Source organism: Dryobates pubescens, chromosome 4 (genome assembly GCF_014839835.1).
Source record: "Dryobates pubescens isolate bDryPub1 chromosome 4, bDryPub1.pri, whole genome shotgun sequence".
Classification (NCBI taxonomy): domain Eukaryota; kingdom Metazoa; phylum Chordata; class Aves; order Piciformes; family Picidae; genus Dryobates; species Dryobates pubescens.
Window position 1 is genome coordinate 20,863,792 of NC_071615.1, and position 27,476 is coordinate 20,891,267.

The 27,476-nt window shown below is 45.6% G+C and overlaps 1 protein-coding gene across 2 annotated transcripts; it reads right to left on the bottom strand.

Annotated features, from left to right (window-relative positions):
- Positions 1–205: 205 nt before the first annotated feature.
- Positions 206–27,123, bottom strand: FYCO1 (FYVE and coiled-coil domain autophagy adaptor 1). Of its 2 annotated transcripts, none has more exons than XM_054160917.1 (18): positions 27,035–27,123; positions 19,961–20,145; positions 18,430–18,536; positions 17,222–17,347; positions 14,663–14,769; positions 13,748–13,891; positions 12,903–12,996; positions 9,892–12,522; positions 8,783–8,875; positions 7,586–7,704; positions 6,426–6,593; positions 5,848–5,997; positions 4,609–4,814; positions 4,131–4,275; positions 2,941–3,036; positions 2,496–2,706; positions 1,511–1,620; positions 206–1,153 (listed from the first exon to the last, which is right to left on the bottom strand). In XM_054160917.1, the coding sequence occupies exons 2-18, from the start codon at positions 20,013–20,015 to the stop codon at positions 1,078–1,080; spliced, it is 4,638 nt and encodes a 1,545-aa protein (XP_054016892.1). In that variant the 5' UTR covers positions 20,016–20,145; positions 27,035–27,123; the 3' UTR covers positions 206–1,077. The 2 variants fall into 2 exon arrangements, with proteins under 2 accessions (XP_054016892.1, XP_054016893.1); XM_054160918.1 differs by lacking the exon at positions 27,035–27,123 and adding an exon at positions 26,309–26,388.
- Between the last annotated feature and the right edge of the window lie 353 nt (positions 27,124–27,476).

Genomic DNA, 27,476 nt, shown 5'->3' on the forward strand with positions numbered 1-27,476 from the left:
CCCAGTCTTCCTTAAAAGGTAGCGTTCATGGCCAGCTCTGCCACCAAATCTGAGATAGAAGCTTAGCAGTTGGCTACAAGGGTTAAGAAGGACGCAGAATACACAAACTCATTTCAGACATTGTTGCTACCTTTCGTGTGAGAGAGGGTGCTGACCTCCTTGGAAGCTTTGCTTCCCTGTGAATGCTGATGAGTGAGGCGCTGGAGCAGGGAAAAAGAGTGCTCTTCTTCCTGATGTCACCCACAGTGAGCAGTACTTGCACTGTAAGAGCTGCTTTCTCTGGGCCATCTTATAGAGGACAGCAAGTAACAGTGAAAGGAGCTGCTGATTCCTGTTGTTCACAAAATCACAGAATGTCAGGGCGTTGGAAGGTCTAACCCCTCTGCCAAAGCAGGATCACCTAGGGCAGGGCAGGTCACACAGGAACACATCCATGTTGGCTTTGAAAGTCTCCAGAGAAGGACTGTTTGTAACTGGTATTCAGTACTGAAGCATTTGTAAAAGCCAGGTAAGACTCACCAAACCTTAACCCAAAGTGTAAATACCCTATGCTGGCTGTTTTTGAAGCTTGGAAAAGGTACAAAATTCTGGCTGGGTTACAACAGATGTCTGTGAAGGCTGAAGTATTGCATAGTTTGTTCTGACCAAGAGTCCTGGTGCAGAACAGAAACACCTAAGTTTATTCCTCAGAGAAGAGGCCAACAAAGCACACATTTTTCTTTACATTTCCTTTTGAAGGATATTTTTGGAAGAAAAGTAATTTAATTTTCAGTAGAGAACTTCAGTTTGCATTTAGATGCCCTCTCACTTTTCTCCCCACTGGAAAGAAAAGTGGTTGGAACACGACTTGACCTGTTCAGTCACACACCGTGGCTTCAGAGCAGTCTGTACATGGTACAGAGCCATTAGTGTTCCTAAAAAGGCTTCTGGTTTTTAGTGTCTACATCTTCTCTAAGTGCATTGCAGCTATTGCATAGTTTCAAAGTCTTCCAACACAGTGGTAATCATAATGCTTACAGGTACATAAATAACAGCATTTCTTAAAATAGAATTTAAAATAACCCTGTGTGCCCAAGGCTAAGGGCAGTCACTTCCATCATAGATGACAGGTCGCTCGATGGCCAAGTGATAGAACACTCGTTTGGAGATAAACCTGTCGAGAAACAGAAGATCAGAAGGTGTCCACGTTAGCAGAAGTCAGCTAGACAGGAAGCCTTAGAAGTATGCTCAGTCTTTAAATTCATAGACCAAAAATAACCCCAAAAAGTAGTATGGCTGAACAAGGGCTGCCAGGTATGGGGTTAATACCATAACAGTCCTGACTGAACTGTATTGGAAAGAGTCACAAATTGCTTGCTTCTGTGTTTACTTCCTGAGGTTGAGACAGATCTGCTGCGAGTGGAACACAAAACCTAGGACCAATTTGCCATGCCTGCTTCTGAGTGGCAAAATAACAGTGCATCAGTTCCACCACCTGTGAAACCAGGCTTACTTCATCTTGCACACCCACCTGGAGAATGTGTTGTCAAATATCAGTGTGTAGATTCCAGAGTTTCTGACCTTCACCTGTCCTCTTATAGTTTCCTTATGAGAGTTGCAGCGGGTCATAGGAATAAGAACCTGGAATGCAACAAAAAAAATATCAAAACAGAACTTGCTATTTGCCCTACAAATTCACATTTTCCTTCAGAAATATTCTTAGACTTCACACTCCCAGAGTGTGCCAGCAAAGCTATTTCTTTTCACTGATTAGCATCAAAATTAACCCAAAGTCTCACAGTGAGACATCTCTTTCCTTTGGCAACCTCTACAAGCTAAGACTACAAAACTCCACTTTAAAGAGACAAACAAATCCTAACCTTTTTAATGTTAATCTAAGCAAGTTTACTAACATCAGCAGTCCTGTATGAAATATAGACAAATATAACCAAGAGCAGGATTTAGGCAAATGTCTTCTAATATATGGGTTATATTCTTTGTATTATAAAGTAAGATTTCTCAGCAAATCTTAATTAGTTATCTAATGAAACTCCAACAACAATAAAAGTTTTATCAAATAGGCAAGATGGAAAGAACACTCTTCATTCAGCCTGCAGTTGAAAAACAAGAAGACTTTACACAGAGATAGTTACCCTGGAGTTAACAAATGCATGTTAAATAAATGTCTTATTCCCCCAGATCAGCCCAAAGGAGCTAACAAATGAAGTACTACTGAAGAGGGAAAAAAATAAGGCTTTTGTAGCCCTGGGGTTTATTTTTGCTAATACCAGTGGTTAAATTGCAGATGTGATCAATGAAGTGAGAGAGTTTTTCAACTCAGCGTTTGCAGGCAACATTACATAACTAAGGGTGTAGCTCTGCCTTCAGGAGAGCTGTAGCTTCATTGAGTACAAGTCCTTAACACAGCAGCAACTGGCACTCCTGCAGAGACCTTCCAGCTACAGCTGCTGGTTCTCCAGACAGTTGCTGAAGCAGAAAGGAAACCAAGGCCTTACTTTGCACTGATCCAGTGGCGTGTCCTCCGCCTCTTGGTAGATGACGCTGAAAGATATGCTCTTAGGGTCTGACGAAAAGATCCAGCTGATTGTCAGCCCCATCTCTAAAACAGTGATGGGAATGATGCTGTAGGTGCTGGATTTAATGAACAGCTCTCTGTTACTTTCCCCAAAATTTAAAATCTCTTCCACTGTAAGGGGTAGTTTGGTCCTGTGAGGGACAAAAGTACAATTACTTGGAGAGATCCAAGCCTGTGCTTACTCTCAGAGAGAAAACCTGGCTCATTGCTGCTGCTGCTTAGTTGAGCTCTAGTCTCTGCTTTTCCTCAGAGCAAATTCCACTGTGGAACACGAGCAATCAGCTCTTACAGGAGTCTCACACAGCTGGTATCTGAGCTCAGCCTTTACACTTTCAGCCTGGTGGTAACATATCTGTACTGCTTACATGATTTCTCCCGACTTCAACAAGCAGATCTCAGCATCTTGAGCAACTTGCCACTCTTCTGCTTCGTCAACAGTTGAAGAATTGCACGTGCTGTTTCTAGGATGAGGGAAAAAAGGAAAGCCGTAATTCTGTGAGCAGTATGTGGTGAAATGCTAGCTGCATGCTGATGCTTTCCTACATCAGGAACGTTCCCATAGTCATAATGCCAAATTCTGGAATCCTTCTTTTGCACATTCTAGAGACAAACCTGTCCAGGGAAAACCACAGTCCTGTTCTGCTAACAGGCTAAACTGAAGTTTGACGATTTCACTGGAGCTCATGTACCCTGACAGGAGATTCTGCTCTTGTGTGACCTGTTCACACCAGGTGGCAGCAGTAAGGACGTTCCTGCAGCTTGCCAAGTCCCCTGCTCACCCATGGTGTGTCTCCTGAAATAGTCTGGACTGCTTCTCTTTCAAAAGTGCAATGAATTGGGGTTGGAAGGCAGGAAGAACCAAAGCATGGAAAGTACACTACAGCAAGAAGAGAACAGCTCTGGTTCAGCAAATCCTTCAGACAGATGGTCAGAGGCTGGGGGAGCATTTAGAAATATTACTTCATGCTTATCCTGGTCTGATGCTCTTCCTTGGGCATCTGCTGGACAGTGTGCTCCACTGTGCCTGTTCTTATATACAGAAACCACTTCTCACAAAGCATTCTAAAAATACTGTGACCAACCTCATGAAAGGCTTTGGGAGTTAGAAGTAAGAAGTCCTTTCATAATGAAAACCTGAAGGAAGCTGTTTCAGCCCTGCCCTCAAAAGTTTTCTGTTTTCATGAACACCTGAGCTCTGGCAGCGGTAGCTACACATCTGGGACATCTGGCTTCATGTGGCAACCAGTCTGCAGCAGTGCAATGAATTCTGGAGAGAACTTCAGTCACCCAGCATGAGAACCTTCCTGAACTACCTGAAAAGTCAGAAACCTGAAGTGGAGAGCAGAGGATGTACAGAGCCCCTTACAGCTGCTTCGTCCTGCAAGTGCTTCTGTGAATACCTCTAATGCCGAGAAGCAACTGAAGGCATTATGCTGAGGCACACTGCAATGGTTCCCTGCTCCTTCAGAGGCTGGCTTTTATTCCATTGAATTAAGCCCCCAGCCCTCCATCCAACCTCCAAGAGAGCCCTCTCCATGAAGCTGTATTTACTCACAGATCTGTCACGCTCTGATCCAGAGAGTCTCTCTCCATCTGACTTTCACTGTGGAGTGAGTCCGATTCCTGTACTTGGCACAGCTCCTCATCAGTGATTATATCAAATGCTGCATCATCTAGTAGTTTGGAGGCTTCACTTGCAACTGTGCCATAAAGGAGATGAAAAGAAAACAACAGCATTAGCTGGCTGGGTGAAAATAAACATGTGAAATCCTCAAGGGGAAAGACTAAGCCATTGCTCTGCCTTTACAGAGCATTAGCTAATAACTAGGAACCAAGTGAAAACCTCAGCCTGGCTGGCATTTAACATACATGCAATTTTCTCTCAATACCAATCACATTAAAAGATGGGACCAGTCCCATCCTGAGAACACTCCATGAACCTGCAGGTCCCTGGAGCAGAAGGTGACCATGTGATTTCCTGAAGAATAGCTAAACTCTACTCATTTCTCACAGCAAACAGAGAGCACACTAACCAAGAGCCCTCTCAGATGGTGACACAGGGGATTCCAGTGAAGCTGGGGATCCTTCCTGGTTGGCACTGGATCCAGAGTCATCTGCACTGTCCACAATGACTCTTGGCTTACTAAAGCAAGCTCTGCAGCAACGCTCCTTTTTCCCACCAGGCTTTGTCACCATGTAGTTGTTGCAGCAGTAGTAACAGAAAATGCGACCACACATTCTAGAAACGAGTGGAAACCAAAGGTGTTAGAGGAGGACCACAGAGATGGGACACATCTGCAGGACAGAGTTTGGGGCTCTGCCACAACTGCCTTGCTCTCTGCAAAGTTCCAATGCTACATTCATGCCAGAACTCGCAATACTGACTGAGGTGAAGTGAGTTTTCTTAACAAACAGGACAAATTCACACTCACACTTTGTTGCCTAAAATAAGGAGGGCAAATGGGGAAAAAAACCCCACATTAAAATAAATACTAAAAATACATTAAATTAAATGTTTAAATATAAAGACACAGAACTACTAAATATCCACAAATATGCAATGCAAATAAATAATATATACCAAATATATACCCAGGACAAATCTCATACTGAGAGCAAAACCTTTTGACCATGAGGATTGTAAGAACATCTGTGTGTCTCTACAGGGAAGAAAACCAGTATTAGATACAAACATCCACACTTACCACTTCTGCCCTCTCAGTATTCAACCTGGAAACTACTTTTTAATGGCCATGTTAAGATTTTCATGAACAAAAGCATCCTGCAGGGATGACTGTTATCCATGCAGCCATACTGGGCTTGTTTTTCCTAATAATATAAATCATTAGTAGGTGCAAACATGCAGTTTTCCCAGAGTTTAGCAGAAATGAGTAATCTGGAAGTTGTCACCAGAAATTACTTCACTCCTTATTAATCCCTCCACTCATTTTGCAATTGAAACAGTCCCAGTCCTACATACTTTACATGACTCATGAGGTCATGAGGAGAAAGAACAGCAAAGAGCCAAAACAAACACATCACTAAGACCTTGAAAAATGTTTGAATGAATCTAGATGTGGTAACTGCAAGCAAGCTGGCTGTGTAGGAAATTATTTCATCTTCCCCTTTTGGAAAAAAGTCTACTCTGCAATCAATAATTACCTCTGATCTGGGAACATGAAGAGGTATTTCATCTCTATGTATGATCCAAGAGGTATTTCATCCATGTAGATGATCACACTGAATTCAGCACACAGAGTTCCACAACTGACCTGCAGTGGTGCCGACGCACCATCCATGAGAACTCCCTCTGGCAGTCCAGGCAGTGATTGACCTCCGTGTCCCCCTGCCACCTCTGCTCTGCACTCAGCTTCTGCTGGAACTCCAGAGCATCTGATTTTTGCCACAAAGCATCCTTATCTCTACAGAGACAGTTAAAAGAAAGGAGCACACATAGAAATGATCAGTGTTGGTTTACTTTTAACCAGCCTCAATCTGAGTACGAGTGAAAGCGTCACAATAAAAACTCTTTTGTTGTAACTTCTGAGGAGCTTCCAGACATAAAAAAAAAGCAGACCAAAGAACCTACTGAAGCTCTTGAAAGGAGGGAGAAAAATACATGCCATGCAAAGCACTATCTATTTCTGTGAGACAGCAAATCAAGGAGCAGACAATATTGGGTGTTGTATTTTTGACTGCTTTATGGAAATGCAAAATTCCAGCCGCTGCTGAACATGACCATTACCTGCACCTGCAATTGGGCAATACAAGTTTGAACCACCCAGACTGCATCCCTTAACACTCTGAGCCAGGGTTTCAGTTTCTGCTTGCTGTTTATTTTGATGCCAACCTGATAAGTTCTATCAAACGTTCTTCAAGGAACTGCTTTGTTCTTGTCAGGTCATCCAGCACAGCAAATAGCTTCTGGTCACTGCTGTCTTTATCTGCTGCCACCTTGCTGAGCTTCTCACTGTAATCCAGGACCTTCTCTTTTGCTTCATCATCTTCTTTCTGGATCCTGATCAAAGGCAATTAAGAATCATTTTTAGTTCATGTGCATTCAAACCTTACCCATGGAGGAAAGGGGAGCTCCACCCTGACAAACAGGCAGTTTCAGTGAAATAGTTCTCAGTCTGCACATTTTTCACAGCTAGCCAGAATCAATCCATGCTTGTGAAGGTTGAAAGTGCAGACAGATCTGTTATCTGGTGAACACAGGCAGTAATCAGCAGTTCCTTGGATGCCCTGCTTCTAGCAAAACTTATGATGGTACCATACCACAGTAGGGATAAAACTAACATCCTTGCAGCTAAGCTCAGGTTAAGACAACTCAGCTCATTGCACAGCCAGTGGAAAGAAGTGCCCCCAGCACACCTCCAAGAATACATACAGTGTTTCTTGAAGAGATGGTGAAGTTAGCACCATGAGTCCTAGCAATGGATCAAAACCACTACAGCAACACATGAAGAAGTGAGCTGGTCTGGACTCAGCCAGTTCAGCCAAATTCAAATATTCTGATGAGGCAGACTTTGTATTGACAACCTTAATCACAGATTGAGTCATCAGTCTTCCCACAAAGACAGATGATATCAGCAAAGAAATGTGAAAAACCAATGGTTTTGGTTAACCCATCAGACTCCATGTGAGCTTGTGCCTCATGAAGACCTACTCTGGACTGCCAGATACTTCAAAACACAGATGCCCACATGCAGACCTTAAAAACAGAGCCTGCTAAGAAAATTGTCAAAGATGCAGTCTGGTCCCATTCAAATAGTTCTTCCTGATTCCCTGAATCTTCATGAAGAGGAGAGGGAAAAAAAACAACTGTCGAAAAGCATAAATTTTCTATTCCTTATGAAAAAAAAACAGTCAACATTGGTGTTTTCATTTTGTGACTAACCTAGAAGGTGAAAGGAGGTTATAAAATGGTTTTCAGTTTCCTAAAAGAAGACATGCAATAAACACTAAAACCTAAACCTTGCTTTCATGTGTGCTGTGTTTCACACCCACCTTTCCAAGAGGTCTTTCAGAGCTGTCACCTCCTCTTCCTTCTGCAGCCGAGCAGATTCTGATTCAGAGAGCTGCTCTCTTGCTTCATCCAGCTTTCTAGACAAACTTGTGTTTGCAGCCTAGTGAAACAAATGATTGTGTTTCCTTATGTATGAAAACAACACTTGGACAATTACTGAGACACCTAAACAATGCTTTAAAAGAACCAGTTAAAGCCAAACCACTGATTAAGATATTACAGGGTAAGCAGACACTAATTAGTTGTGTACTACTGATTGATTACTTCTGTCACACTGAATAAGGGATAGACTCTAAGCCCTGTGATTCTTAGTCCATGGCAACTGAGCTTTTGCATCCTTATCAAAGAAAATCTCCTGAAGACAATGACAAAAGAATACACCCTCAAAGTTTTTCCTGAAAATTTCAAATGGGGAAAAAAAAAAGTAAATTAAAATTAGGCAAATGCTGCTTGTCAAAGCTATATGGAACACGATGGGCAATGGAAACAAAAGCTTCTTCCAGAGCTAGCCCCTCCAGAGAGGTCTGCCAGCCCAGGGAACATATCTAATTGCATCTGAATCATAGAGTCAAAGAATGTTAGGAACCTCCAGAGATCATTGGGTCCAACCCCTAAGCCAAAGCAGGACCACCTAGGGCAAGCCATCTGAAGCTGCACTTATCTCTGCTGGCAGGCAAGGCCAGGTTCAATCGCCTGAATTTCCTCCTGTCTGAATTCCTTACACCTCAGCTCTCCTCCCTCAACTGTTTGACAAATGTATTGTGAAAATCCTGGGATTTTCCACATGGGTTGTCAGCCAAATTAATTTTCTGATTCAGTGCCCCTTGTGTCCTGCAAACAGCTGGATCCACACATGTGGCTGTGTGTAGTGGGCAGGCAGGGCCTAATTCAGACCCCTTTTAAACCTGCATCCCCATTTATGAAACACAGAGAACCAGATCTTACCCAAAACCTGAGTGGCTTTCAAAGCAGGGCAATCCAAAGTGCTGTTGTGCCTTTCACACTGTTTCAGTGGGTAATCTCCAGTTGCTGAGTACTTTGTCTGCAGCACCTGTACCTGCCCAAGGGCCTCCTCAGAACCACAGGCAGGGCTCAGAAATGCTGCCTGCACTCTGAACTGTAACAGTAATGCCTGCTGACACAAACACCCCTACCTGCTAATCAGATCAAGCACCTACCTGTAACTCTGCAATCTCTTCCTCTGCAGCACGCTGTTGTCGCTTCTGCTCCTCAAGCTGCTCCCTTACGCTCCCACACTCCTCGCTGACGGCCTGCCAGAGATTGAGCCAGGAGTTAGCACTGCCCTGGAGAACAGCCCCTCAGCCACAGGATTCCCCACTGTGAACCAGGAGGGCTCTTACTGGCTACATGCAGCATGACTGTCAGACTAATGAAAGACAGCTAAGGAGATAGCCAGCTCATGGGCTGACCCCTCTGTGGTGGAAGACCAGCTGTGTTTTACTGTGGCTTGCAAAGGGCAAGTTCTCAACAAAAACCTAGGCCCAGCTTGTGAAATGCTTTGGCCCAAAACAGTGAGGGAGCCCAAATCACACTGAGGTTTAAGAAGCCTTCATAAAAATAAATACAAATGACCAGATGCTGTTTTCTCCAACTGGTGGGCTTTCTGGATACCACCAGTGGCACAGCCTCTGATCCACTGCCAGCCTGAGCTGTTACCTCAGAATGGCAGAACAAACAGTGTGAAACCATCAGCCTTTAGCTGTGGTGTTGCACATCTACAGCCCTGGCTCACATTTTTCTAGAAGCAAAACTTTGATCTTCTCAGCTGCCACCTTCAGCAGGCAAAAGCAAAACTACATGAGGGAATGAACCACAAAAGGTCACAGCCTAAGCTTGCTTTTATCAAAAGCAGTGTTAAGGAGAAGCAGTGTTACAGGTGTGGGGAACAGGTCTTGCAGAGTTCCCACCACAAGAGAAAAAGCCCCAGCTGTGGGAATAGTTCCAGAAGATGCCACCTCCACTGCCAACATAAAGAATCCTCTCACTTCCCATTGTTGGCTGACTTTTCCATATTGCATGGGCTCTCCTCTGTGCTCAGGTGGCCACACTACACACCTCCAGTAACTGCAGAGTTATTTCACCTCAAACAGGTCTAGGTTGTGAATGCAGAGATATTCCAGATTCCCAGGCTAAGGCCAGCTGCACGGCCATCGCAGAGCTTGAGCCACAGCAAACCTCAGGTTGTCAAGCAGTTATTGCTGCAGCTGACAGTACAGCAGGGGAAATCCTGCACAGATTCCTCAGCTATAGCAGCCCATTAATTTACCTTGAATTTTGTCTGATAACTTAGAATTTCTGTGCTCATTTGAAATTTTATTGCAGACAGCTCCTCTTGGCTGGTCTCTTGGAAATTCTGTGCCTCCTTCTTTACTGTCTCCAGCTGCAATTGCAGATTTGGCACAGCTGAGGCACTTTTTTGAGCCTCCTCTAATTTCTCTTGCAGGCTCTTGCTCTCCTCTCTGAGATTAGAGATGTCAAGCTTCAGCTTCTCCTGTTGTTCTGCTGCCTGCGCTTGCAGTTCTTTTAGCCTTTCTGTGGCCTGGGCTAACTGCTCTTCTGCATTCACCTTTTCAGAGGTCAAGGCACAAATCTGAATACCAAGTTCAGCCATATCTGTGTTGGTCCTGTGGAGGAGATCTTCGTTTTCCTCGTTTTCCATTCTAGCAACCTGCAAGTACTGCTTAACCTTGGACAGCTCTTCCTTCAGCTTCAAGAAATTGCTTTCCAGCTCGGCTTTTTGATGGGCTGCTGCCTCCTGCTCTTTCCTCAGCACTTCTTCTCTTTCTTTGCATTGCACCAGCTCTTGTACATGATTTCTGTTGAGTGACTCGTTCTGCTCTTTCAGCTGCTGGACAAGTGCCTTCTGCTGGCCCAGGACAGTCTCTGTGACCGCGAGCTCACCTCCGATCTGCTCCCGCTCGTCAGTAGCCTGCTGAAGCTTGACTCGCAGGTCGAGGACCTCTGCTTGCAGCCTGGACACTTCCCCACGGCTGACCTCTAGCTGCTCTTGGCTGACGGTCAGCCTGCAGGTCAGCTCTTTTGCCTCTGTCTCCAGAGAAGCCAGCTGCTGCAGCTGCTGTTTTCCCAGGGATTCCTTCTCTGCTGTGAGGGCCTGGATGAGCTCTGCCTGCTGAAGGCATGTCTTTTCCACACTCAGCTTTTCTGCCTCAAGAGTTTCTGCTCTCTTTCTTTGTCTTTCAGCTTCTTCTCTTAGCTGCTCACACTGGCTCTCCAGGCCTTGCAGCTCTACTTCCTTCTCTGTGAGCTGTGACTGGAGACACTCTTGGCTTTCCTTTAAGGTGCTCAAGCTGTTCTCCATCTGGAAGTTATGCTGTTTAGTGCTCTTCAGCTGCCCTTCGAGTGCAGTGTAAGACTCCTTGGTGGTCTCTTCTCTTTGCTTTAGTTCTTCATAGTCTGAATGCAGAGCCTCCAGTCGCTCCTCCAGAACTTTGCTTTGCCTCCTGGCATTCTGCAAGTCTTCATCCAGTTGTCTGTTCTCATCCCGCAGCTTCTTCTCTTTTTCATCAACTGACATCAGGGCATCATCTATCTCACTCTGAAGCTGTTTCTCAGAGGCCCTCAGCCTGGCTACCTCAGCTTCCAGGGAAGCTTTAGAAGCTTCCAAATTTTTCAGCCTCCCTTCCATCTTCTCCTTGGACTGCTGCAAATTCACCTTCTCCACTTTCAGCTGCCTGCTCTCCTCATCCTTTTGGCTCACTGCAGAGTTTTGCTGCTCCACCTGCTCCTCCAGCTCCTTGACCTTTTGGCTGAGTTGTTCTTTCTCAGACAAGAGCTTGCAGCTCTGCTCCTCTAGGCTGCGCACAGCCTGACTCACCTTTGCTAAGCGACCCTCCTGGACTTCAAGTTGCTTTGCTTGTGACTGGGCTTCCTGCTTCAGTGCTCCTTCCCTCCTACCATACTCCTCCTCAAGTTTCTCTTTTTCCTTCCTTGCTTCCTCAAGACTTTTTTCCAGTGACCCCACCTGAGCCAGCGACCCCATTACCTGGGTCTGAAGCTCAGCCATCTCCTTCCCTTTCAGGGTTAAAGCCTTCTGAAGCGCATCCATTTCCTTTGCTCTTGTTTCCAGGCTCCCAAGCAGCTTTTCACTTTCCTCTTTGGACTCAGCAGTGAGACGATGGAATCTGGATTCCAGCTCCTTCTGTGCCTGTTCTTTCAGCTGTAGCTCCTCCCTGGCTGCTCTCAGCTGAGCTGCATGTTTGTCACTCAGTCTCTGCATGTCTGCCTTTTCCTTTTCTGCCTCCTGAAGCTTCTCTACCAGTGCTGGTATCTGCAGGGCAGAGTCACATTGGGCTGTGGCTTGTTGTCCCTTTTCCTCCAAGGCAGCATCAACTTTACCAAGGAGGTTGAGGTTCTTCTGTTCTGTGGAACTCAGTTTGGCTTTGAGCTCATCGATGCAAAGATCCTTCACAGCAATCAAAGCCCTGGAGGCCTCCAGTTCCTGATTCAACATCTGCAGTTTTGAAGCAGAGTCTTCCTTGCTGGTCACCAGTTGCTCCAACTTTGTTGAATATTCCTTCTGCTGCTCCACTGCATTCAGTTCCAATGACTGCAGGCACTTCTGCAGGTCATGAACAGTACTCTGAGTTGAGTGTGAGACCTCACACTGCTTCTGTAAGTCTGTGATCATCTTTGTCAGACGGGAGTTCTCCACACTGTAGTTATTGCTCTTCTCTTTTTCTACCTGTACTTGTTCTTTCTGAAGGCTGACAGCTGCCTGCAGCTCCTGGTTTTCTATTTCTAGCTGGTGAATACGATCTTGAAGTTCCCTCTGCCTCAGCTCAGCCTGGTCCAGCTCGACACGCATCTCTTCAAAGCCCTCAAGGTGTTCAACATTTAGCGTGTTGTTTGCGTCGGGGCTGGAGGGAAACTCTTGGGCCTAAACAAACAGAAGAAGAGAAACAGAAAGTTGAAGCAGTATAAAACGTGCACTTAAACGGTGAAAGCAAGCTCAGATTCTTACTGCACAGTGATGCTGGATGCACCTCACAGGAACTGGAGTTTGTCTTCACCAAAGGCAACTGGAAGCACACCTTCTTGCAGGCAGCTGTGTCAATATACCTTTTTCTTTCCCCTCTACAGGACTTGCATGTTCAGCTGAATCAACTGCTGGGGAATCCCCTTTACTTTTAATGAAGAATTGATTTTGTACTTCACCACTTAAGAATCATATTCCCCATGAGGCTACCACTGTCCGCAACTATGCCATTAATTAAAGCTCTACCATGCCACACGGACATTTATTTGTAATTGGCTTACCTGCAAATAACTGCTGACTAAACTGCTCATGCTGGAACTGCGACTGGGGGGCTTCCATAAATATGCTGAAGATCCAAATGAGGACAGTGTCCTCCTGTTGATCACACAGAGAAACAACACAGAAGTTTAAGCACATACATAGATGTCTTTCTACCCTTATATGTAGTAAGATGTTTGTAGCTGTAACTATCACACGCAAAAAAAACATAACAGCACCTCCTGTCTGGGCCAATAAACACTGAAGTTGCTGGAAAACCAAACAGGGATATCAAAGGCATTCTAGAAGCTTTATGGTAGATTTATGGTAGCTTTGACTTCCCACATCCACAAAAAACAATGCAGCTTTGCTCTAAGAAGTTGTATTGCTGTGTGGTGGAAGCTCAACCAGATGGCAGCAGCAAGCCCTATGAAACTCCCATTGACCAAACGCCTCTGATCACAGCTGGCAGGTTTCATTATCCTCTCTTCAAGGTGGCATCAAGCTGCAATTACTGCATATTGTCATCTAGAGCATTGCTGCAAGTGCAACACAGTGCCTCGCTGTTGTCACCACGTCTCAGCTCTTACGGCAGAAGGAGCCAAGAACATTTCTTGTGTCTGTGAAGATAAGAAGAGCTCAGGATTTGCACCCACACCACAGTGACTGAAGTACTCCATCACAGAGCATCAGCTCTGAGCTCTGCTACACAGAATATTGAAGGGAAAAAATGACCAATTTGGTCAATTACACAGAGCAGCTGTACAGCTGCTTTAACACAAGGATTCCTAGATTCTACAGGCTCTGTAGCAGGCAGGTACTTCAGCAGGCCCAATTAATACAAAATGACAAAATAGTTCTATCTTACCTGGCAAATGCTGGCCAAGCAGCATCTAAATCATAGCCTCTTGCTGCCAAGTCAAACTGAACATCTGTGAGCTCATAGAGCTGACCCACAATGTCAGAACTCATTTTGGAATTCAGAAATGGACTTCTTGCATAGTACCAGTCACTTGAAAACAACCAGAAAATAGTAAGTCATGCTCAGAAGTGAAAAAGCAGCAGTTTCACAACCAGACCCACCAACCAGCATCCCACACCTTTGATCTGAACAAAATAAAACAGCTTCAATGAATTCCACAAAAAGTATCTTTAGAGGAGTCCCTGCACAAAATACTTTTTGCTCTAGTGCTGGGACAAAACACTGGCAAAGCAAACTATTTGCTATTTACTGAATAATCACCCAGTAAATACCTAAAGCAGATGCTAACTACATCAAAATTGAGGGACAGAAAGCAGCAAACCAGAGTTAACTACACTGAGCAAATAACCGACTCTTTCTGAAAGCCCTACTAGTGCCCCTTCAACCCTTTGGTGTTCCTTGGGCAAGCTGTTGCCCTGTGTGACAATCCAGAGATGTATGCACATGCTTTCTGGGGCTTTATGCAACACATCCTAAATAATCCTCCCTTATGATGGACGGCCCAAAAGATCAAACCCAGGATCCTCAATGCTTGTAATCATGTCACTTTTGCCACCAACACACAGAAGTATCAGCACCACCCACTCTACAGACATTTAGCTGTACCAACTTTCAGTCTTTGCCAGCCTAAGATGGCTATGACCAGTGACCCAGGCCAAAAGGTCTGTTATTCCTATCCTATTACCAGCTGTCTAAGCCAACCGCTTGGAAGAGTTTCAACTTCTTTCAATAGCTACTAGGTGATGCTGCTCGGTACACTAAGCAAACACCTGTTAGTTCCCAAGGTACTTTGCCATTCACCTGGTCACTTTGGTGTTCATAAAACACTGCTGCAAGGTGTCTGCCAGCCTTTGATGAACCAGAGAGTAACGAAGAAATGCTCTGCCTTTTCCAAGAGACGTTCGTAGCTGCAGGGAGAAAGCACAAGGACAGAAAGTTCTAAATATCCTTCAAAATCATGTGGAGGCATGGCCTGAAGTCTCCACACCCACAAAAGCTCACACTGGTTGTAAAGGAAGCAGTAAGAACTGCCACAGAGAGACACCTTCTCCCAGAACTGTCAAGGGGTGGATTTTTTTCCCCTGATGAATTTGTTCCTACAGCTGGCTACTGTCTATTTTAAAATCAAAAGCAGCAGAGGCCAAATGAATCAACTGATTTACAGACTACACTAAGGCAAATTCCCACCATAAGACAAAACCTCCATGTGCCCATCAAAGCCAGCAGTGACTGATGAGATTACTGAAGAGGTACAGGGCCATGGCTGGCAGAGCTTTAGGGCAGAGCTGGTGACAGAACACACAAACACCCAACACAGGCACAGGAATCCCAGATGGTGCAAGAAGCCTTTCTTAATACTTAGCTGTTAAGTTGATAAAAATCTGATTCTTACTTCAGACCAAGAGCAGCTTCATGACCCAAATAAGTGGATCTTTTTCTCCAGACAGCTGTTAAATCGTCTTAAAGGGGATGACAAAACTCAGCACTATACTCTGTTATAGTTATGGATGTGAGGAATTGATGTTTTCTTTTGTCTTTTACACCTGAACTATTTGCTGTCCTGCAAAGCACTAAACATTAAATAGCAGTGTGTTTCACCCTTTAAATCAGCAATCAATTTAAGAATGGAAGATGAAAGTGATTTAAAGATTCTCTTACCAGTCAGCCATACAACCAACAACCCAAATACATTTATCATTGAAAATGGAGACCAACAGAAAGATTAGAGGGGATGAGGCTCAAGTTAGTGGGTTACTGTAAATTGTGCTTGAAAAGCCAGAGTGAAAGAAGGCCCAGAAGCCACACTAGCCTTCTCTCCTTCTGATCAGTGTCCTGCTGCACTGAAGTGAGAGCAATAGCTTAACTCTCCATTTCCTTGGGTTAGCTGTTACTGGGCTACTGTGCTCAAGTAAGACACAGGCTCCTTGTTGATCTCAGCAATTCACTACATACCAAACTTTTCCTTACAAATGGAGTGCGGAAGTGCGGATAAAAGGACACATGCTGATTTCTACAGCTACACATAACCTGAAATAGAAAATATCCTTCTTCTAAACACTAATTTCTGATACCATGCTAACCATCAAACAGCCAGAGGGACTGATGAAGGAGGAAAAAGCAGAGCAACCTTCTCATGTGGAAATATGAAGGTGATGCCATAAGGAACAGACTGCTGAAAGCCACAGCAGACACCTCTGCAGAGAAATAAAGACTGGCTTCTGTTACTGAGGATATAGGAGCCAGTATCTTCCAGGCCAGACCAGTCACGAGGGATTTTCCTGCAGCAGCAGTCACCATCCTTACTTCTCCAGTCTTCCTGGAAATAGTGGGAAAGCAAAACCCAAATGCCCCTGTTTTCCTTCCCAGTGATAAAACAAACTGGAGATCTTCCTTGGCTTGCTTGCCGTGGAAGAGCAAAACTCCAATTGCTGAGAGAAGTAAGGCAGGTAACAGAGCCTGCCTCTGCCACACTATCATGGCTCTCTTTCAGATGACTCAAGACATCATTCACAGCTTCTGTGGAGGCATTCTAAGAGAATAAGTAAATCTGCTCTAAATAGTAACTTGCTAATACTATCTAGCTCTGCTCACAGCTAGCTGAACTGAGCACCAGGACAGCATCACCACACCACCACAAGAGAAGTTCTTCTTGAGATTATTCTGAAGACTCAGACAGGATCAGCGCAGAAAGCTTCTCACAGCACTTATTTCACCCACTCATTGAGCTGAACACATGATGTGACTGTTGTAAGTTTAAACTTTTATTACTATGTAAAAAAAAAAAAAGCTTTTTGTCCTGTCCAAGAGCATAACAACAACCATCCTGAGCTATGACATCATGCTGTTGATATGGAGGAACAAAGCTGAAACAGAAAAATCAAGCTCTGCTCTCAATCAGTCCTTCTCAATTCTACTAATGTAAGAGTTTTCTCTCTAAGAAATGACAAGTCTGGGGAACCTTCCTTCCTACACTTGGAGCCAAACACTGCTGTAAGCTGCACTAAAGCCAGCAGGCTCTACACTTGACTTCATTCTGTACCCTCTTTGAGAGAAAGTGGCAGCAAGTTTATGGAAAGGCAGGGTACAGGCAGATACGAACAGGACAATTCACTAGTGCAAGTACCTTCCAAACAAGTGCTGGTCAGACTATCTGCTCCTAGATTATTTAGTACACTCCTAAAAAAATCGATTAACATTGCGCTCTTGTGGTTCACATGAGAAATAAAATTTACAGTGGGTTGTTTTATTTTTTTTACCTGTCTGCTAAAAGCAGACTATTTTCTTTGGGTTCCTACTGCTCTCTGAAGAGACATACCAAAACATAAGCTGCATATGATGAAGCTCAGCAGATGCACTTACTTCTGTAATGGACTTGACAAAGCGGATTCCATCATTGGCTCCTTTGACTTTTGCCAGGCAGTCACAGAAATAATCCCAGTAGTCTTTTCTGTTCCCCAGCAATGTGCTTTTTTCCTTCTGGTCAAACTTAAAACAAGGAAATCAAAATGCAATGAGCTAAAACTCCCATGGAAATACACTTAGACATAGCTCTTTGGAATTCTGCTCCTCTTCCAGCAGCAGGTGTTTTCATGACTCCTCTTTGTTTCAGCCCAGTGTATTCACAAAGAAAAGAGACATTCTACTGCAGTTATAAAGCCACTTTACAGACAGTAACAGATAATAATGTTCTGGGTCTAGTTAGGACACAGGCATCCATTCAAAAGCGCTGAAACAAAGATTTGCAGCAGATTCAGCAGCTGTTCAAGAGCCACAAACTAACAACCAGTTGCTGAGAGACCTGCAGCCAAGTGTGGCAGTAGCACACAGGCATGTACCAGAAAAACCTGCAGAGCAGCAACCCTCAGTGAAGAGGGCATGGACTGCAGTTTGGACCATTCAAACCCCAAAGGATTCTTCAGCTTCTGCTGAACCCTCTGCAGCCCAACTAAAACACCCCTGCCTAGACTGGCATATCTTTGCCACCATCAGGGACAGCATTAAAGCATGCAAACTGAATTTCAGTTTGCCCAGAAGTGTCCTTTTTTAACTTGAATGTTGAGGATGGCTAAAAAGCAGCCCTCCAGATTAAAAATCAGCCCTTTGTGTAAAGCCTTCCATACAATAAAAGTTAAAAGTGAAAATCCTCCAATTTCTCTCAGTTGTTCACACCACTATAGCTGCAGCATTAAAAGCTTGCAAGGACTTATTTTGCATTCAAATATTGTCAGGAAATCATGATGGCGGTTTTTCCAAGACAGCTGAGCACAATCTGTCTTTAAAAATCAAGATAAAATCTTTCAGATCAATAGCAAACTGTCTTACATTCTTCAATCAAGTTGCCAGCACTGCTTTTTGAGTACATTTATTTACTTTTGCTTGAACTAACTACAATAAAGCAGCACACACTGCAGTCCATTTATTTTTAAAAAGAGATAAAAAGATCCAACTGGATATTTATCATTATTTGAATTAAACTTGATTTTGATTATTCAAGCTAAAGAGGCAGTCAGAGAACACAAGGCCTAGCTCTGTTGGTGGAATACAACTGACACCACCCCATTTTTTACCTGTAGAAGGTATTCAAGCTTGTAGGAAAACTTTTGCAAGTTGACACTGTCATCTGTGATTGGTTCCCCTCCTTCTTTGAATTCTTTACTTAATTCAGTCACAGCATCTTTAAAACAAGACACCCAAACAGTTAACTAATGCAAGAGAATCCATAAGCAACTAATGAAATGGGCTTTCTGCCTACATGTTATGCACATGCATATAGCTCCTTTCAGAGCCTTAGTGATACACTTGTAATTTAATATCACCTGCAAAACACTAGAGCTCAGGCTATGTCAATCTGCTACCTACACTACTTCAAACCAGCAAACCCTCCTCCTGACACTTGGCTAAACTGGTGACAGACAACTGCTAATGCGTTCTGCAGCAGAGAAAAGTCACTTTTTGCTGTCTCATGTGCACATTAAGGGATTGCCACAGGACAGAACTCTGATGAGAAGGGATACAGCACATCATCTGCTGCAGGGGATCAGTAATGCCAGTGCGGCCGTGCAGTCAGCACTTTTGTCTTCTCCATGCCCTGTTCAGGAAAGTTCAGCTTGTGCTGGTTACAAAACAAAGGACAAAAAGAATTCACAGAAACATAAGCATACAGTAACTCCTCCTCCCTAAAAGCTACACCCATTCTGGGTAAGGAAATCTCAGGTCCAACCAGACTCTGCTGTCTCTGGATACCCTGGCCCCAAAAGGTCTGCTCCTCAGCATCACAAACTGCTGATTCTGGTCCTGATTCCACTCGGTTTTGCACTTCATTCAGGTGCCTGAGGGAGCCTTGGCTCCCAGTCCCACTCAATCCCCTTTGATAACTAAAATCCCTTCTTTTTAGCAGGCACAAAGATCTTTTTACATGCCAGTGAAACCTAGATTCCCAGCTCTGGTGCATAGCATACCTTATACTTAACAAATATTTAAGGGAGAACTATCTGGGTCTTGGTATCTGCTTAGGCAAGAGACAGCAGGAAACAATCATGGTCCTGCTGCCAGTTTTGCCTGCAACAGAGCTGTGAAAAGTGAGGCTGGCTACTGCTACTGAAGGACAAGTCAGGGGCAGAGAAGGCATGTTCAAACGTAGCAAGAACAGCAGCTGCAGCTCTCCAGTACTTTTCCTCTGAGTCGCCATTCCCAGTCAGGTTTGGCCTCCTGTGTTTTTCCATTCCCACATTAGCAGCAACTCCATGTCAGATTCCCATCAAGGGAGGGTCTGAAAACCAGGCCGCCTTCTCTCTCATTAAGTCTTGCAATAGCACAGTTCTATTCATGCCAACAATGTCCTAGCTCACACCACACAGGCAACTTCTTTATAAACTGTATGTTTAAAGTTGTAGGAGTTAAGAACTCAGGATGCTGTAAAATGCAGGAGCAAAGCAATCACATCACGGATGAGCACATGGAACATCTTGAACTGTCACTACAACTGCTGCACAAAAAGGTTACACAACTAATAAAACCAAATCCTCCTCTCCCTTCTCCAGAGCAGGGAGGATAAACCAGTCCAGCACACAGAATAAACCAGCCAGCATGCCACTGTACCTTGCAAGTCCCTGATAATCCGTTGCAGCTGGTTTTCACCACTGGCTGCTGCCATCTTGAAAACCAAAGGAGATGTGCTTCTGGGTTGTCAACCTTTTCATCCATCTAGATAAAAACAGCAGATTTCATATCCTGGATGACCACTGGGCTGATGAAGATCACTCTTCTCTATGACACCTGCAGTTCTGGAGAAGTCAAAAATAAAATCAAAGCTTTAGCATCACCACCGAGCAGCAGAGAGGTGCTCTGGCACTTTAGATCCTGTAAGGAATTCCTACAAGGCCAACTCTTTTCCAGGAATTCCTTCATATTTCCTTTTAGATGTCACTTTCCATTTCAGTTATTTCTTCAGTTTTATCTTTCAAAACTTCTGAGGAAACCTCAGAGAGCAATTTTTTGTTGCTGGAGCCACACACAGTCAGTCTCACAGCCTGGCTCAAACTGCTATTTGATGCAACTCATCTTGTGACCCGAGGGAGGTTCTGATGACACAGGACTTGCCTTCCCCAAACACTGCCAGACCTTCCCTGCAGGCTGCAGAGTCAGAATACACAACAGCTTTTCATTCCAGAGACACAGACCAGCCATGGGCCAAGGAGCCAGAAATGATGCAGGTTTGATCCCCTGGCATGAAGCGTAATTCTGACTCTTACTGATTCTTAGCAGAAGTCTCTCATAGCCTCCTTCCAAAACACAGCTCTCAAGGCATGTAAAAGGACACCATTTTATTTTAAGCTCTGTTACAGCATCCCTGACTGCTGTGTGCACAACAGTTCAGTGGCACAGAGCAAGGGAAGGCAATGTGTTCCCAATGGGCTGATCCTGCTGTGCTCAAGACATGCATCTTCATTCCTATTGGGTTCTCCTAGGCAGAACACAGGAACCCTGAGCAGAGACCACAGCTCAGAGGGAGGCATCTCCATCTCCTCTCAGTCAGCCCTTTCCTCAGTACAGAGAACAAAGTCTCACAGTTCCTGCCTGGCTCACATCATCTTGCACTCACAAGACAAGCACTTACCCTTCCCAGAGGGGAAGGAGATCTTCTGACCTGAGCTACTGTAAAAGGAGAATGTGCTGGAACTTTCTTTACTTGCCTTCTGCTCTGCAAAATGGGGAGAAAAGTACCAGTCCCACCCATGGTCCTTCCAGAGGGGCTCTAGAAGTGCAGAGCCCTCACCTTCCATGGCAAAGAAAGCTGGCAATATACTGTAACTGCTTTCCCAAGGTTCCCAAACAGGAAAAGCTTCGGTAAACACCTGATCTACTCCTTCCTGACTACAGAACATTCTGCCCAGAATCCTTCAGAGCACAGCCCCGTTCCTCCTGCATTGCCTATGCTGTTATGCACATCTGTAAGTATTTGCAGTCTGAAAGCAGCACAATAAGTGTGTCAGGTAGAAGTCAGCTGCTGGAGGCCAAAAGCTTTTTAGTTGCTGCGTGGTTACCTCTTGGGTAACAGCATGTGGCTAAGGCCAGTGGCATTAACTTGCCCAAAATTGCAATGACATTACTGCAGCCATGCCAAGGACCTGGCTCAGAGCACAGCAGAGGAGGCAAGGCAGGGCGTGTCATCAGTCCCTCCTTGCATGCTTGGGCAGTGCCAGCTGCTGTAGGAAGGTGGCTGCTCCCTCTCCTGCTGGCATAAGGACAGTGTGGGGGTGACAATCTTCTTTACAGAGAAGGATATCCTGGAGATTAAAGAAAGCAGCAGAAAGGAAATAGCCCACTTCCAGGAAAAGAAAAGATTTACCTGAGGAGTAAGACACATACAAAACAGTAAACAAAATGTAATTGCTGTAATTAAGTTGGCTGTTGGGGTAGCTACTGTGACCTGCTTTTAATCTGATTTAGTAACATTTCCCTGTGGTCCTGCAGGTATGTTGTCATCTCCAGCAGCTGCTTTCTGTTTTAAATCATTGGTCAGTTTTGGCCCACTTTTGACATTGAGTTTATCAAAATGCTACACTCCTCCACGTGCAGTCAGAACAGGAACCTGGGAGAAAGTCCATGAGCAGAGTTTCTCTTCACTGATAAAAATGCCAGAGCCCAGAGAATCCATTTCCCACCAAGTGCATTTTCAGCATACACTAAGCTCACATTGAAGGTTTAGGGTAATTCAGTTAAAAGTAAATTGGATTTTAAAGACAAATTCACAGGAAGACAAGCTCCAGTAATCCCTGCTGCTTACCATAGCCTGCTCTGGTCTCACCATTCCAAACAAGGGCACTTCATCACATGGCCACCACCAGTATCCCTTTCATGCCTCAGTGCCTGCAGTTCTGTACATGCTCTAACACTCCATGTGAAACAAAACAGACAAATGAGGACACTGAGCCAGATCCTACATTCCTGAGTCACAGCAGCCTTAGCTGTATTACTCCCTTGTGTAACACCAACACCTTCTGTCCTGTAGAAGCACACACTGTTTGCTAACTGCAAGGCATGCTTGGGGAAAAACAACCTGCCTGCTCAAACGGATGGCTACAGGGCATAGACCTGCTCAAACAGCTGGCTACAGGGCACAGACCTCACAGCAAAGGAGGAGGAAGAGCTGGGAAAAGGAAGTCTCTGATTTTCAGAACTGCCACACCACTGATTGAGTTAAATAATTTCATTCCAGTAACTGCCTGGCAAAGTCCTTCATACTGGGGTGCTGCAGGAAACAGAGTCCCAATAGGGTTTACTGGAGCTATGCTGCTAGCATTTTGCATTCTATACTGTGCAGGGCCTGAAGCTGCACACCCACAGAGCTAAAGAACTGTTTGCTGGAAAGAGGAGTCTGAGGTGACTGCCAATAAAGCCAACTCTTCTGTCATGCACACACAAGGGCAACACAACCCTTTGTGCTTGACCCCTGCAGACAAAGATATGTGACTGATAAAGACACACTCAACTACATTAAGAACAAAAGGCTGGCACAGTGTGAAAGTCAGCTAAGGCTTCCTTTTAGGGTTGTGAAGCTTGGTTCCATTCCAAGTGAAATTTTCTTGCTGAATTGATCCCTTTCATTTTCTACATCAGCAAACTTTCACATTTCAACTACAAAAAAACATTTTTGGAGAATATTTTTCCTTTCCTTTGGTACTTTGAATGGGAGACCATGCTCTAAACCTAAGCTGGATTTCCCACATGCTCATGCACACAACCAAGGAGAGACTGACACAAAAGAATCAGTAAAGTTTTGTGTAATCTTTGTGTGAACTTCCCTATTTTATGGGCAGCCGGCCTCCAATCCTCTCCTACTCCTTGTATTTGTTAACAGACAGAAGTGGGAGGATAAGAGCCCCATGAGACAGAGTTAATCTTTAACCCTGAGTGAGGAAATTTGGCAACCCTAACAGCTTTTTCTAATGCTTCCCCTACTGAACTGGACTTCCAGTCTAAGGCCTGACTTAAACCCCTGTAAAACCTTACCCTGAGCTTTGCTGAACATGGCAGGTGGGCTAGACCTGGGACACAGCTTCCAGATTTGGAGAACATAGAGCTCTGACATTCCTTACATCAATAGCCGTTGAAGACCATGAACTCCAACAAACACTTCAGTCCAACACCACCCCAGGGATGAGCTTGCCACATCACAGGGACAGCCCTGCTTCCTGGCAGAGGAGCTGCCTGTTTGAGGAAGATGTCAGTTCCCAAGGAGAACATTCTGCTGCTAACAGGAATCACACCAGTTATCACTTTCAACAGGCTCATCTGCTCCTTCTCCTTAGGGCACACCACATCAGGAATGCTGCACTGTGTTTGCTCACATCTGCAAATCAACCTAACCATTCCCTGCTTCTTCTCAACTACCCCCAGTCGGTTTCACTCCCAAGGGGCAAGGGACCCCTCCTGCCTCAATGCCTGCAAGGTGAGTTGAACAGACAGGTTTTGTTCAGACAGAAGTGTAAAGGTTTTTTACCCCTTTTACACTTTCATTCTTCTAAGCCACTCTCCATCTCCCTGTGTACACTCCTTGCCACAAAACCTGCTCTTCCTCTCCGTAACTCACCCAGCTATTTAAATCTCTCACACATTCTTCAAGCCAGGCACCTGATGCTCAGAAGCTAATTCTGAGGAGCACCACACCTACAGAAACAGAATCACAGGATGGCTTGGGTTGGAAGGGACCTTAAAGATCACCTACTTCCACCCCCCCTGCCATGGGCAGGGACACCTTCTCTTGACCAGCTTGCTCAAAGCCCTGTCAGCCTGGCCTTAAACACTTCCAGGAAGGGAGCATCCACACCTTCTCTGGACAACTTGTTTCAGTGCCTCACCACCTTAACAGCAAAGAAATTTTTCCTAATACTAAATCTCCACAGAAACTCCAGAGGCGTTCCAGCTGCAGAGTGCTGGTGATTTGCAACACTCAACTCACTCAGTGTACAGCCTTGGAGCCTTAAAAGAACCTTGTGTTTTTCAGGTCTCCAAAGTTGGTCTTGGAGCCTTGTTAACTTCCTCAGCAAGCCTGGCCTGATTTAAGGCAGCTCAGCCACCTCTGAAACTCTGAGATAACTAAAAGCAACAACCATCATATCCTAACTCTGATTTTCTGAGCAGGATGCTTTACCTCTGTATCTACCATTCCACAGGGTCCCTCCACAGCGAGGTTTCACAAGCACTTGAGAAGGTTGCCTCCAGCCAATGTTTTTGGGAAGTTTGGTGGGAGTGTGTTGAGCTGGGCCCGCTGCAGCACAACTTCTGTCCTCCAGCCAGCCACCAGTAGCTGTCACTCCTGGGGGCAGCTCCTGGCCTATATGCAGTAGTGAGCTAGCAACATACCATGCTAACAATGACAGGGCTTGGCCACACACGCTGAGATCAAACAGGAAGCAAGGCAGGCAACTTCACCACAATGAGACAACCCACACTGACAGGCCATCGCAGAGCCAGCAGCAGAAACTGCTATCTTCTGTCCTCTGCCACAAGAAGCACAGGGCATTTCCTCTCTCTTTTCTCATAGGCTTTCCAGTTTGGAAGGAAAGGAAAATGCCAAAACTCCAAACACTTGGCAAAATACTTCAAATTACTATTATGATGTCATTTTTGGACACAAACAACCACCACTCCCTTGACAAAAATGTAATCACTATGGGAAATTACAAATAAGAAACAAACTAGATACGAGCTGCTAAAAGAAGTTTCCTTGCATTGGCAAAACTCAACAGAAAATAAACCACAGTAATATAAATTTTTAAAAAATAAAATCAATGTGTTAACAATGAAAATACTTAGGGCTCTTGCAGTTCCCTTCAGTTTAGTAATCTCAACATCTAAAACATACTAGAAGTGTTCAGTGTTCCTTTGACAAGTGGGCAACTGTTTGTTTTCAAATGTGACCAAGAAAAACAAATAAACTGAGTTAAACTCCATTTTCATCACTGTTTCTCCTTGAGCCCACTAATAATTTCTGAAAGCTTATTAAACTTTTCTTTACATTCTGAACAGTTCTCTCTCCCTAATCATCCCATCAGGTCTCAATCCCCCACCCAGCCAATGCTAGCAGAGCCTGGCCTCCAGGATGTCAGCACTTTTACATAACCAGCAGTGCAGAGGGACTGCACACACAATGCACCCTTTCACTGTTACCAAATGGTGCACAGAAAAGGCTCATTTAGAGAGGAAAACCAGGCTCCATAACTAAATAACCGGCTCTTCATCAGAAGCAGTCAAACCATGTTCATTACTAGTTACATATACTACAAGAAAGGTAAAATTGACTAGCATTTGTTTTCCATGACTGCTTCAGGTGCAACTTTTTTAACTGCAGTGTAAGCTCTTATGTGTGACTACAGGGAAACACTGTTTGGAGTATCTGGAGCATTTTTAAAATTCAAGCTGATTAGAAGACTTCAGGAAATTGCTTTGTGCACAGTACTGTCTGGAAAACAGAATGCACTGCCGCAGGACAGCTATCTCCCCCTGCGGCGTGGCCTGCAAAATCCTATCAGAAGACAAGAAAACCACCACCAAATGACATGCTGCTGTGCTGCTGACAAAACAGTGCCTGTGTTTTACCCTGAAAGTTTAATCTTTGCCTGCTTCCATGGGCAGGTGAACTCCGAGCTGGATAAAACAACACTCCCACTCTTCAGCAGCAGCAGCGGCACAGGCCTGGTACTCCTCCCTCTTTTTTCACGGCTGCAAAGTAACTCAGTTCCCAGTGCGAGGTTGGGCCAGGAGTGTGATACCTGCAGCTGACCAGCTCCCTGTGACAAGCAAACTTCTGCACAAGCGAAAGCCCGCAGGAGGCCGAGTGTGAGACCCGGGGGACAGAAAGCAGCGGGGTGCTGAGCTCCTGAAAGCAGTAACGAATTCACCCGCCTCCAAAACGCGGCACAGCCCCACCGCAACCCGACTCACCAGCGCAGGACCTCTGCCCGAGGAGAATCCCGACCCCAAAGGCAGCCGACACTAAATCCTTGGGTTTTGTTAAATTCCCCCCCCCCCCCCCCCCCCCCCCCCCCCCCGTTGCTCGCTCTGGATTACCAGGATCAGCCTAAGACGGAGGAGAGCCGGCTGCAAGCCCAGCATCTGCTCTGGAGACAGCTCCGGCTGCTCCGTGTGACAGCGAAACTCCCCGGGTCCAGTCACTGCAGATTTGCAGAGACAAGGGCCAGCAGGATTAGGGCCAATATTTGCTTGTCAGCGCTTTCTAACGGGTGAGGGCACGGACTCGGCGTGTATCTGGTTTCTAGCAGAGGCCTGGGTGACTGCTCTGCCAGCAGCCGCCGTGACACCTAAGGTGACCGGGCCCGGGTGGTGGCTCATGCCCGCCTAGGCGCCAGCCCGGAGGGACGGGGAGCTGAGGGCACCCGTGTGTGCAGAGCCGGCCACCGCGCCGGTACCGCAGCTGTCCTTGCGCGCAGCCCGCCACAACTCCCAGCCGGGCTCCCCTCGAGGCTGCCTCGGTGCTACGGGGCAGCGGCGGAACTCTCTCCACCCTCCGTCCCCTCCGAAGCCCCAACAGGCAACAAGTGAAAGCCGCTGAAGTTACTTCCCCTCGCCTCGGCTTCCCTCCCTCCCGAGCAGCAGCCGTCGCCGCCGCCCTTCCGCGCTCCCTCAGCGGGGTGAGAAGGGGCTCGTTACCTTTGCGGACGCCGCCATGTCGCGGAGAGACGGCCCCGGGGTGAGGCTCCGGCGTCGCTCAGCCGTTCTCCGGCCGACTACAATTCCCGTGAGGCCGCTGGACACCCTCCCCACCCCCCGAGGCGGTGGCTGTGTCAGCCGCCCTGAGCTGCCGGCCCGGCCTGGCCGGCCCCGGCGGTCCCGTCCGGGGCGGGGAAGTGTGGCGGTGAAAACAGACTGGAAAAAACACAGAAGGGGGAAAAAAATAAATAAATCACTACAGAGCGTTTAAAATGTGCGTGAGAGAAAAGTCCCTCTGGGACGGAAAAAGAGCCCTAGGGCTGCGGGGCTGGGCACCTTTCTCTCAATGGTGTGAGCGTCTGGTACCCTTAAGCAGGGTCGCCTGTCACAAGGGTAACTTAATAAAGTTGCTTTCAGGACAGTTCTGTATGGTGTTTTTTTG